Source organism: Notolabrus celidotus, chromosome 20, assembly GCF_009762535.1.
Source record: "Notolabrus celidotus isolate fNotCel1 chromosome 20, fNotCel1.pri, whole genome shotgun sequence".
NCBI lineage: Eukaryota > Metazoa > Chordata > Actinopteri > Labriformes > Labridae > Notolabrus > Notolabrus celidotus.
The window spans coordinates 17,705,805-17,719,290 of record NC_048291.1 but is presented as its reverse complement, the minus strand read 5'-3'; the positions used below and the strand labels follow the sequence as shown (position 1 = coordinate 17,719,290).

At 42.3% G+C, this 13,486-nt stretch overlaps 1 protein-coding gene across 1 annotated transcript; it reads right to left on the bottom strand.

The window, feature by feature from the left end:
- Positions 1 to 913: 913 nt before the first annotated feature.
- On the bottom strand, positions 914 to 4,011 carry smim22 (small integral membrane protein 22). The gene is made up of 5 exons (XM_034710651.1): positions 3,891 to 4,011; positions 3,658 to 3,807; positions 1,949 to 2,064; positions 1,663 to 1,740; positions 914 to 1,315 (listed from the first exon to the last, which is right to left on the bottom strand). Exons 2-5 carry the CDS (start codon positions 3,761 to 3,763, stop codon positions 1,268 to 1,270), a joined length of 348 nt encoding a protein of 115 aa, XP_034566542.1. The 5' UTR covers positions 3,764 to 3,807; positions 3,891 to 4,011; the 3' UTR covers positions 914 to 1,267.
- Positions 4,012 to 13,486: the final 9,475 nt, after the last annotated feature.

Here is a 13,486-nt window from a genome sequence, read left to right as displayed (position 1 = left end):
CCTTGACACCAGGCCTTCCTCCAAAAGTCTTCGCCTCACTGTGCGTGCAGATGCACTCACACCTGCCTGCTGCCATTCCTGAGCAAGCTCTGCACTGTGGTGGCCCGATCCCGCAGCTGTAACACCTTCAGGAGACGGTCCTGGCGCTTGCTGGACTTTCTTGGGCGCCCTGGAGCCTGTTTGGCAACCATTGAACCTCTCTCCTTGAAGTTCTTGATAATTCGATAGACGGTTGACTGAGGTGCATCTTACTCGCTGCTATAAACTTCCCTGTTAGGCCCTTTTTGTGCAATGCAATGATGGCTGCACGTGTTTCCTTGCAGGTAACCATGGCTAACAGATGAGGAACAATGGTGTCATGCACCATCTTCCTTTTAAAGTGTCTAGTCACTCAATCATGACAGATTGATCGCCAGCCTTGTCCTAATCAACACCCACACCTGTGTTAATGTGTGTGACACCTGTGTGTCATTGAAATTATGTTAGCTGGTCCTTTTGTGGCAGGGCTGAAATGCAGTGGAAATGTGTTTTTGGTGATAAAGTTCATTTTCAAGGCAAAGAGGGACTTTGCAATTAATTGTAGTTGAGCTGATCACTCCTCATAACATTCTGGAGTATATGCAAATTGCCATTATAAAAACTGAACAGCAGACTTTGTGAAAATTAATAGTTGTGTCATTCTCAAAACTTTTGGCCATGACTGTACAATCACAGCATCGTTACTTCCTTGAGTGAGCCTTAATCTAACAGACATCCTCTGAACAAGGAAATCATAGTCATTCTCCTGTTTTATGATTAAAACATTCATTGTGCACTTCATCTTCTTATAAATTCTTTGTCTTTTTGCATGAAAATACTAAAAAAATCTACATGTTATTATGAAAAGGAATATGCAGGCAAACAAAGAGCAAAGTTTACAATTATGATGTGTTTATTACATGTCAAACATTGAAAAATACAAATCCTTTCAACAAGCAAAACAGGAAAAAGCAATATAAAAATCTACAGAGCTATAAAACCACAGGCAGTTCCTGCCCCTCTCTGGTATCATTGCAATAAAACATTCAGGTGTTGAATTTCCACTACTTTGTAGCTTAGTGCTAAATGGCAACGGGCTCATGACCAATTGCATGTGGTTGATTAAACATGGTTACAAACTGGTGAGTTTAAATCAATATTTATTTTTTAATGGCACAGCAGTCAATCAAGAAGGTTCCGCTTCTAGCCTCATCAGCCATTGTGATATTTCATCTGAGCTGTTCATCAGTTAGGGTTCTAGACCATAATTCTCTATGCCAACCTTCTGTCTTCTGGGCTGTTGAGAAAGCATAAGAAAACATTGATACAGTACAGACAGTTGACTTGCTATGTTGTTGTGTAAAGTCTCACCTCAAACCTTTTCCAAAATGTTTTGGGCTTTTGGGTTCGACTTGTATTTCTATGTATCTTGTATCATCTTCAAAGTGATCTACTTTTAGATTTTCTTCTTTTGCCAGAATAATGTAGATTTGTATTGAGTGGATTAATTAAAGTAGGGACAGCATAACATTTTCTTTTTTTGAACTTCTTCTTAGTACTTGATGGTTGGAAGTAGTTTCTATTAGCCTACAACTAGGTTTGAGCTAAGTAGTCCAACAAATATTTGATTAGAGTTCCAGATACCTTGTCATTATCACAGCAACAGCAGCAGCAGCAACAGCGAATGAGGACCAGAATCACCAGCAGCAGTACCATACCTGACAACATACACACAGCATGACAACAGTGAGACAGCAGACGAAATATATACCCCGGTGTTCTTTGTATACTGTCTCATTTGTGTACATAGCTTTATTTCAGGGAGGGCGGGATAGATGAGAACAGATAACATAAAAGCCTACAAAAGTAGCATAAATAAAAAATACCACAATACCCCACAGGGACACATTCTGTCTTTCACTCACCAATGGAAAATGAAGAAGACTGCAAAAGAGGCAATGTCCCAGTCAGACTGGAAGAACTGCTTGGACTGCAGTCTTGAAACAACATCGTTGACCTGATCCTCAATCATCCTTTCGTCTGCTTCTGAGAACATGAACAAAATTTGCTTGCTTTGTTGTAGGTTGAAAGATAATAATCTCCACGCTTCCTCTAAAACATTTAATGCAGTGAATAATATTAAGAACTCAATTTTAAATCTTATTGGAAGTACAAATTGATGTATATCCACTAATGTAATCTTTAGAAACAGGTCATGGTTAATTGCAAGAACCGAATGCACACCAGTTTTGGCACTGAGTGGTGCTATAGGATGGATACACCAATGTTCAGACATGAATGCCAGGTTTTTTCTTTGGAACAGTGGTTCGCCAGAAAAAATAGGAATCCGCAACTATTGGCTTTGATGGATTTCAGTTACAGAGATAGTTAAATTGTCGCAGCAGTGGTTTCAGTATATCGCAAGTGTGAATAATCAAATAAATGAATGCTGAACTCAACTCAACGCATTTTTATTTTTATTTATATAGCACCTTTCATGCATATAGCATGCAGCCCTAAGTGCTTCACAAAAGAACAGAGAGGCAGAAAACAGTAATAGGTAAAAGTGGAAAGGAAAGTGCTATAAATACTTACAAAATCAAATCATGACGATCAAATCAGTAATATAAAATCAGAGAAGTATCAGAAAAAGTCGAATCAAATATTTACTATAGTCTATAAAATAAAATCGGATAAATACCAGAAAAATAAATGAATCTAAAAATATAAGATAGAATAAAATAAATAAATAAATAAATAATTAAAATGATTTTAAAACAATGGTTATAATGGTAATAATGCAGTCCAGGGCTAAAAGAAAATTAGTCCAAGTTAAAAACCAGATTAAAAAGGTGAGTCTTCAATTAACTTTTAAAAACCTCCAGAGAGCTCGCCGTTTAAATGTGACTTCCTCAGTTTTGGTGCAGAATTATTTTCTCTTTACGTTACTTTACTTCATTTCATTTCATTTCATTTCATTTTATTTTATTATATTATATTTTGTCTTGTCATTGCTATTATTATTGTTATTATATTTTTTAACTATGTTAATACATTGTTGTATTCCCCTGTCCCGTGTTGTAAGCTGCTGTAACAAAAGAATTTCCCTAAACGGGGGACAAATAAAGTATATCTTATCTTATCTTATATTATCTTATAAAAACAGAAAGCTCTCTGGCCCGAGCAACATCCAAAGGCTTACTTTTTCTTTTACACTGTTATATAAACTGGTATTAAAGTTATTAGCAGCATTTTCACCATTCTAAACCTTACCCTTGTGGTGACTCTAGTGAAAATATTTGCTAATTTCAAAATCGAGAAATTAAAAGTGACATCTGATTCATAGCACGTCTAATATCTTTACAGCAAATAAAACACCCTGAATACCTTTATTAGGCAAATTACAACCATTTAAATAGCTGTATCAACTTTTTCTAAATAAATGATTGCGCCTAATTTGGTGTTGGCTGGTAAGAAGGCAGAATCAACGGTCATATAGGATTAAATCACCATGGTAACTAACGGCCTTCATTCGTCAAAACATGTATTGATAAAATGTAAGATCATTTTTGATGAATAATTCACCCAAGCATTCTTTCATTCGCATTATTAAGAGAATTATTTTGGACGGTCGCTTACCTGCGAATGGAGTCGCTCTGGTTTTCTTCCGGGTACGAAGTCCTTCCTGACAAGACGCACCTGTGTACACTGTCGCCTGGGTTGTTATGATTTGCTCCTGACGCATCCAACAGCCAATTCAAACCGACGGAGAGGGCAAACGACTCCTGACTCCAGAGAAATTAGGATATTACTTCCTTGTATGACAATATTGGCAAACAGCTGTGCAAAACCTGAACCTTGGTGCCGCTCACCTGTTAACTGCCATGCAGGATAATTTCCGCCAATTATAGCGTAGTTTCTGATCACACAAAAAGACAGAAAGAATGGAATTGACTTTACTATCACATAGCTAACATAGAGTGAATAGATTAGGAATATGAGATGAAAAGTTAAAAAAGCAACTGTAAATTATTCATTTCTTATTATTAGGATGTTTTTTTTTTTCTTAGAGGAATATTTGTGAGCATTTTCACATTACATTTTGTTGTGACATATATTCAGGTTAAAAACACTGTTAAATCTAAATGCTTAATATAAATATAAATGTTAAATATGAATCCAAATGTTATATCTGAATATGAATCCAAATGTTATATCTGAATATAAATGTTCAATGTTAAATCTGAATATAAATGTTCAATGTTAAATCTGAATATAAATGTTCAATGTTAAATCTAAATGCTGATTGCCAAATCCAAATGCTAGATGCCAAATCCAAATGCTAGATGCCAAATCCAAATCTCAAATGCTATTCTGTGGTCCCAAATATCCAGCTAAAATGCAAATTCACACCACCTAACTGAAACACTAAAATAAAAGCATCATAAGATACAGACCTAGCAATACTAATTTAGCTTGTCCGTACCATGACTGAGTGTTATGAAATCTGTAAATGCCCTCCAAAACAGCCTTTCCAACATGTTCTACTAAATAAGTGCACATTATGGACGACGACTTTAAGTTATTGACTTTTTATTGGCTATCCAGTTGATTTGATGTGATAGGTCTATATAAATTAGGGGTGAGCCCGACTAAGAATTTGCTTAGTCGAATCTGATTCATCAGATTTTGCCCATAGTCGAATGTTTGTTTTTTTCCTTATTGACCCAAAGTCTGCATGATGGTGACCGCATGACAATGTTACGCACAACCATTTACAATTAAGAGACTGGTAGCTTAAAGTAAAAGGGACAACAGAATATTATGAGCATAAAACTTAGATTTTTTTAAATCAATATTGCAAAAACAACGAGGTGATGGAGAGAAAACTCAAATAAGGTCACCATCCATTAAACATGGAATAACGCACCACTATAGAATAAGGAATCAGGAGATATTTAAACAGTGTTCACACAGCTGAGAGCAGCGCTGCGGAGGGTAGTTTGTCCAACTTAAGGCTAAACATTTGTATAATGTTCAAAATCAAACCTGAACCTGCTAGAGGGTTTTTAAATCTCTTAACAGTCAATCAATCAATCAATCAATCAATCAATCAATCAATCAATCAATCAATCAATCAATCAATCAATCAATCAATCTTCATTTGTATAGTGCCAAATCACAACAAATGTTATCTCAAGACGCTTTTACAAACATAGGAGGTCTAGACCACTCTATGTCAAATTATGAACAGAGACCCAACTTCAAGACAGGGTAAGACTCAGTCTGACCCCACCTTAATCCATCATGAGCATTGCACATCACAGTATTTAGCTAGTTACAGTGGTGAGGAAAAACTTCCTTTTAACAGGCAGAAACCTCAGGCAGAACCAGACTCATGTTAGACAGCCATCATGCCTCGACCGAGTTGGGTCTGGAAAGACAGATAGAGGGGAGTAAAGGCTGATTTATACTTCTGCGTTGAATCAACGGCGTACCCTACGCCGGGGGTCCGCGTAGCTACCGTACCTACGCCAAGGCCTACGCACGTAGCTGACGTGCACCTCCTCCAAAATGTAACTCCCCGTAGAGCCGACGCGGACCGCAAGCTCTGTGATTGGTCCGCTCGGCGGCTTTGTCTTTCCCGCATTTACAGCACTCCCGGGATCCCGGACATCTCCTCCTCTCTATTCTTCATGTAATCATGTCTGTATAATAAACAGCAACATGTATCCGCTGTAGATTAACATAACACGCTCTGAAATCGCTGTGGAAAAGTAAACAGAGATCGTAGCGGGGCCGGAAGCAGACGACCGGCTATCAGAGAGACCACACTGCCCTCAAGCGTTTCGGCGGAGAATAGCTGCGCGACACAGACACACCGATGCACAAGTATGTGGTGCTCATGTCTGCGTCAGCCCCTGCTGCGTAGGGGAGACACAGAAGTATAAATCAGCCTTAAGAGAGAGAAGTGATAGTGATGAGACGAGTCGTAGAAGCTGTTGCCGCTGGAGTCCAGCACGTCCGTATCAGCTGGAGTCCAGATCGTCCGCAGCAGGAGGACGTCTACGGCAGCTCAGAGGAATCTACGAGACAATGGAGCTCAGGGACTCCAGAAAGGTCTATGGTTAGTAACTTTAATGGGACAGGCAGAGTTAAAGTAAGTGATGAAGGGGTTGGGGGGAAGGGGGGTGAGCTAGGATCCCAGTGTGTCAGTGTGCCAGTTCCCCCGGCAGTCTAGGCCTATAGCAGCATGACAAAAGCTGGTCCAAGCCTGATCCAACTATAAGCTTTGTCAAAAAGGAAAGTTTTAAGCCTACTCTTAAAAGTGGAGAGGGTGTCTGCCTCCCGGACCCTGACTGGTAGATGATTCCAAAGGAGAGGGGCCTGATAACTGAAGGTTCTACCACCCATACTACTTTTAGAGATTTTAGGTACAACTAGCAAGCCTGCATGTTGGGAGCGTAGAGTTCTAGAGGGGTAATAGGGCACTATGAGCTCTTTAAGATACGAGGGTGCCTGATTTTTAAGGGCTTTGTAGGTTAAAAGAAGGATTTTAAATTCTATTCTACATTTTATTGGGAGCCAGTGTAGAGAAGCTAACACTGGGGAAATGGAGAAATGCAAACACTGGAGAAATGTGCTCCCTCTTCCTAGTTCTAGTCAATACTCGAGCTGCGGCGTTTTGAACTAGCTGAAGAATCTTTAGAGACTTATTGGGGCAGCCTGATAAGAGGGAGTTACAGTATTCTAACCTGGAGGTAGCAAATGCATGGACTAGTTTTTTCTGCGTCGCTCTGAGATAGGAAGTGTCTAATTTTAGAAATATTGCGCAAGTGAAAAAATACGCTGACCTTGAGATTTGCTGAATTTGGGAGTTGAAGGATAAATCTTGATCAAAAAAGGACTCCTAGATTCCTAGCAGAGGTGCTGGATGCCAGACTAATGCTGTCTAAGGTACTTATATTATTAGAAAAAGTCTCTCTGAGGTGTTTGGGGCCAATAACAATCACTTCAGTTTTTTCTAAGTTTAGCAGTAAGAAATTTCTGGTCATCCAGGTCTTTATGTCTTTTAGACAAGCTACTAATTTAGATAACTGATTGGTTTCTTCTGGCTTCACTTATAGATAGAGCTGAGTGTCATCAGCATAACAATGAAAACTAATTGAGTGCTTCCTCATGATGTTACCGAGAGGAAGCATATATAAGGTGAAAAGAATTGGTCCTAGCACTGATCCATGTGGAACTCCCCGACTAACCCTGGTCTGCACTGAGGACTTTTCATTAACGTGAACGAATTGAGATCGATCTGTTAAGTACAATTTAAACCAAGCTAAAGCAGTTCCTGTAATGCCAATTAGTTACTCTAATCTCTGTAACAGGATTTGATGGTCAATCATATCGAATGCAGCGCTAAGATCTAATAAAACAAGTACGGAAAGAAGACCACTGTCTGAGGCCATTAGTAGATCATTGGTTACTTTTAACAGTGCAGTCTCTGTGCTATGGTGGGCTCTAAACCCCGACTGAAAGTCCTCAAACAAACTGTTGCTCTTAAGAAAGTCCCAGAGCTGAACTGACACCACTTGCTTCAGGATTTTAAAGGGGAGGTTAGATATCGGTCTATAGTTAGATAAGGAGCCTGAATCAAGAGTAGGTTTTTTAAGGAGAGGTTTAATTACAGCTACTTTAAATGATTGAGGTACATAGCCTGTCAGTAAAGACATATTAATCATACTTGGTAAAGAACTGCTAACTAGTGGAATTACTTCTTTTAGCAGCTTAGTTGGGATTGGGTCTAAAAGACAGGTCGATGGTTTAGCTGAAGAAACTGTTGAAACCAGTTCAGGAAGGCCAATGGGTGAAAAACAGTCTAGGTATACATCTGGCTTTAACGCCGTTTCAATGATCCCGCTGTTGGTAAAGGGTCCTACACTAGTTAAAGGTAAGAGGTTACTAATTTGATCTCTAATCATTAAGATTTTATCATTAAAGAAGCTCATAAAGTCATCGCTGCTGAGGGCTAAAGGAATACATGGCTCAGTGGAGCTATGACTGTCTGTCAGCCTGGCTACAGTGCTGAAGAGGAACCTACGGTTATTTTTATTCTCTTCTATTAGAGAGGAGTAATAGGCAGCTCGAGCATGCTGCAGGGCCTTCCTATATTTATTAAGACTATCCTTCCAAAGTGAGCAGGTTTCAGTTGTTTTATTGGAGCACCATAATCTTTCTAGTTTTCTAGAGTTTTGTTTTAGTTCACGGGTTTGAGCATTATACCACGGAGCTAGCCTCTGTCGTCTAATAGTCTTCTGTTTAAGAGGAGCGATTAGGTCTAGGGTTACCTGCAGAAAACCTGTAGTATCATCTACAAACTGATCTAGCTGAGAGGGACTGGAGCTAGTATACAAGCTTTGAGCTAAGGTTGGACTAAATACTGAGTTTAAAGCAGCAGGGATAGCCTCTTTGAACTTAGCTACGGCACTATCAGACAAATTCCTGGTTATTACGTTTTTATTACCTTGAGCAGAACATACTAGGAGGAAATCAAACGTTACTAAACAGTGATCTGATAAAAGCGGATTTTGTGGGAAGACTAATAAGTCCTCAATTTCAAGACCATAAGCCAGAAGATCGAGGGTGTGATTGAAACGGTGAGTAGGTTTGTTAACAACCTGTGAGAAGCCAATTGAGTCCAGCAGGGACATAAACACAATGCTAAGGCTGTCATTATCAACGTCTACATGAATATTAAAGTCACCTACAATGACTATTTTATCTGAGCTGAGGACTAAATTAGATAAAAACTCTGAAAATTCAGTTAAAAATTCAGAGTACGGGCCAGGAGGGCGGTAAATTATAACGAATAAGATTGGTCGCACTGTTTTAGAAACTGGATTGGGAAAGCTGAGAACTAGGCCTTCAAAGGAGCAACAGCCCAGTTTGGGTCTAGGGTTAATCTGAAAGAATTGAACTAGAATTGAAAATAGCTGCCACTCCACCACCTCGGCCAGTTACTCAAGGGTTTTGAGCATTAGGTGACTAGGAGGAGTGGCTTCATTTAAACTAAGGTATTCATTCTCACCCAGCCAGGTTTCAGTTAGTGAGAATATATCAAGGAAATTATCTGATATAATCTCGTTTATTAAAACAGCTTTAGCAGACAGTGATCTAACATTCAGTAAACCACATTTAATTTTAATATTATTCTGTTCAGCTGCATTCGAGGTTCTAATTTTAATCAGATTGTTTTGATTTACTCCTTTGATGTTTGGATTGTTTAACAAAAAGGGTCTCAGTCGGGGGACTGACACAGTCTCTATGTGATATAAACAGTGGCTGGGAGACGGCCCCAAAGGAAGCGCAGAGGAGCGTGTAGGACTGCAGCTCTGCTTCCTGGTCTGCACTCTGGGTTGTCACTTTTCTAAGCTAATAAAATCTGCCATGTTTCTCGTTAAGTAGTAGGATGAATGCCATCTCGGCTAATCAGACCAGGTTTGCCCCAAAACGATCTCCAGTTATCAATGAAACCCAGGCCGTTCTGCGGACACCAACCCGACAGCCAGCGGCTGAGTGATGAAGTGCGGCTAAACAACTCATCACCGGACTGAGTAGGAAGGGGTCCAGAGAAAATTACTGAGTCAGACATCGTTTTAGCTAAAGCGCACACTGATCCCACATTAAGCTTAGTTATTTCTGACTCACGTCGCCGGGAGTCGTTAACGCCGACATGAATTACGATCTTTCTGAATCTATGTTTTGCCTTTGCCAGCAGTTTTAAATTTGCCTCGATGTCACCCGCTCTGGCCCTAGGAAGACTTTTGACTAACACCGCTGGCCTTGCTAAGTTCACGTTTCGGACTATGGAGTCTCCAATGACCAGAGTGTTAGCCTTCTGAGGCTTTACAGTCTTAGCAGGTGTGTTGCTAAGTGGGGCAAATCTGTTAGGAACGTGAACCGGTTGGTTGTCTGAAGTGGGATTCTTTAGCTTACGGCTATGCTTTCCCCCTCGCACCGTAACCCAGCCACTGCATCCCGGCTGCTCGGGATCTGCCGGGGGGGAAGCTAAGCTAACTGAGCTAGGTAGGCTAGGTTGCCCCGCACCGGCTACAGGGGGCTGGTTAACTGCCTCTGCCTATGAATCTGCTACACTTCCAACATTTACCATTATCAGTAAAGGAGGACGAAGTATAACTGAACATCTGGCACATCGTGCAGCACCGTGCAGGAGAGGAGACAGACTAAGTGGCCATAGTGCACCGTGCTACCAGGCTATTGGCTACGCTAAGCTACGAGCTAGGCTATGAGTACACAAATCACCACTAAAGAGCTTTACTGGTCAAATAAAAGAGAGAGGGAGCGCTTGGTGAGGACTAACTTACGGTAGTGGAAAAGTAAGAAAATGTGAATTACAAGAGATTTAGAGTGAGGGGTAGGTGCTTTCCTGGGAAGCGGTGAGTAGGGATGGTCACGGGCAGGCAGGGTTCGCAACAGGAGATCAGTCCGTAGAAGAACGCTGGAAAGTATTGCATGAGGTCAAAGAACAATCTGGCAAGGAGTGGAGAGTGGCTGCTGCTTATAAACCGGCTTGATTGCAGATGAGGAGCAGGTGAGTGTGCAGGTGAACCGGGTTGCCTGAATAGGGGGCGTGGCTGGCCACCCGCAGGCGCTTGATGTGAGGGTTTGTGCTGGTTGCAGACCGGGCAGGCATTGACGAACCCCCTGACGTCCTCTTCCATGGATGCTCACCAGAACCGTCGCTCTACCGCCTCTTTGGTCCGCTGAATGCCAGGATGAAAGGTAAGTCGAGAGCAGTGGGCCCATTGGAGAACCTCGGACCTGAGATTGGAAGGGACGAACAGACGGTCGGATGGACAGGCGCTGGGCCCTGGTTGATCCTCCAGGGCAGCCTTGACCCTTTCCTCCACTTCCCAGGTGAGGACCGCCATGAGTTAAGAAGAAGGGAGGATGGTGTCAGGGCAGATCGAGAAACCCGTTTCTTCTAGGAACCATCGGGACAGGGCGTCAGGCTTAACGTTACGGGACCCGGGTCGATACGAAAGGGAGAAGTTGAACCGAGTGAGAAACAACGACCACCTGTCCTGCCAGGAATTGAGTCTTTTGGCGGTCTGGATGTACTCCAGGTTCTTATGGTCGGTCCATACCAGAAACGGCAACTTGGTCCCCTCCAGCCAATGGCGCCACTCCTCCAGGGCGAGTTTGACAGCCAGGAGCTCTCTGTTGACAATGTAGTAGTTCCTCTCCGCCGGAGTCAAACGTCGAGAAGAAGGCGCAGGGGTGGAGCTTCTGGTCCTCTGCCGCCCTTTGTGACAGTAACGCCCCAACCCCTATGTCAGAGGCGTCCACCTCTACCACGAACTGTCTCTCGGCGTCAGGCATTTGAAGGATCGGGGCTGAAGTAAACCGAGCCTTGAGGGTACGGAAGGCTTTGAACGCAGCCGGAGACCACCAGAAGGATACCTTGGAAGATGTCGACGCCGTGAGGGGAGCTGCCACCATGCTGTAACCCCGGATGAACCTTCAGTAGAAGTTCGCAACACCCAGGAATCGCTGGAGCTGCTTGCGGGAGTCAGGCCCTGGCCAGGTGGTGACAGCGGATACCATGGCGGGGTCCATCTGGATATTCCCCCTCCTCACGATGTACCCCAGGAAGGAGACGGAAGGGGAGTGAAACTCACAATTTTCGGCCTTGACAAAGAGGGAGTTTTCCAACAGCCGCTGAAGCACCACCTGGACATGGTGGACGTGTTCCTCTCTGGTACTAGAGAAGATTAAGATGTCATCCAGGTACACAAAGACGTGCTTGTCCAACATGTCCCTGAGCACGTTGTTGACTAGGGCCTGAAAGACGGCCGGTGCATTGGTAAGACCGAAGGGCATCACCAGATATTCATAGTGGCCAGAGGGGGTGTTGAAGGCGGTCTTCCACTCATCCCCTTCCCGGATGCGAACCAGATGGTAGGCGTTACGAAGGTCCAGCTTGGTGAAGATGGTGGCCTCCTGGAGTAACTCGAATCCGGAAGAGATGAGAGGCAGGGGGTACCGGTTCTTCACGGTAATGTCATTCAGGCCCCGATAATCAATGCAGGGTCGCAGGGACTAGTCCTTCTTCTCCACAAAGAAGAACCCTGCCCCTGCAGGAGAAGACGACTGACGGATGATGCCGGCAGCCAGGGAGTCATTGATATAAGTCCTCATAGCTTCGAACTCCGCAGGAGGACAGGACACCAAACGACTACGAGATAGGACAGGCAGAACCCCGGAAGAGCAAAGGCAGAACTCGTAATCAGGGACAGAAGGGGTAGGTGCTTTCCTGGGAAGCGGTGAGGAGGGATGGTCACGGGCAGGCAGGGTCGGCAACGGGAGATCAGCCCGGAGAAGAACGCTGGAAAGTCTTGCATGAGGTCAAAGAACAATTTGGAGTGGAGTGGAGGGTGGCTTGATTACAGATGAGGAGCAGGTGAGTGTGCAGGTGAACAGGGTTGCCTGATGAGGGGGCGTGGCTGGCCAGCAGAGTGGAGCAGAGGCAAGGAGAGTGGAAAATTACTGACAGAGGGAAGGAGGTGAGCAGACTATGACAGGTAATCCTTGATCTCACAGCCCTCTTCATGAAGCTGCTCCTCATCTTCATTACTATTTTTTAGGATAATCTGAAGTTTTATTTCCTGAAATTTTGAGCTACCATGAAAGTAGAAAGATTTAAAGACCAGCTGAGGTACGTCTGCTCCACAGGTCCCTGCTAAATGGTCCACCTTTAATTACCAGGGGAGATTTAATTACCACATTAAGGAGATTTAACACTTCAACACTTCTATTGAAAGACCAGTTTAGCAGTTGTAGCATTATTTAATACTATTGATACTGCCAATGGTGCCAAATGTAGACGTAGGATCATAAAGAGTAAGCTCATTATTTTCACTTGGAGGATGATTTCTTTCTGTCTGTCCTTGATGCACTAATTCCTGCCTGAAGGTCCCTAAATAAACTATATTATGCACTAGGCCTATGTCAAACTGGCATAAAATGGCAAAGTGTTCATATTTACATACAACGCCTTCTGAATTACACTTATTTGACCTCTAGAAACAGTCAATAACCTGGTAGTAACCCTAGCCCTCTAATAACGTAAAAAAAAAAAAAAAACTATTGCCTGACCACATGCAAATCCCAAGCCAAAAATGACTGAAAATGTATTTTCCATTTGATCCTGTAAGTTTGATTTTTATCTAAAAGCAAAAAGATCTCCTGTTTATATAGAAGAGGATCAGGGCCACTGAAAAATATGAAAATAAAAAATAAGGTGCAATATATATATATATATTTTATCATTATTTTGAGATTGAAGTCAGAATTCTGAGATTAAAGTCAGACAGACTTTAATCTCAGAATAATACAATATATACAGTGGGTATGGAAAGTATTCAGATCCCTTCACTTTTTTTTTTTACAT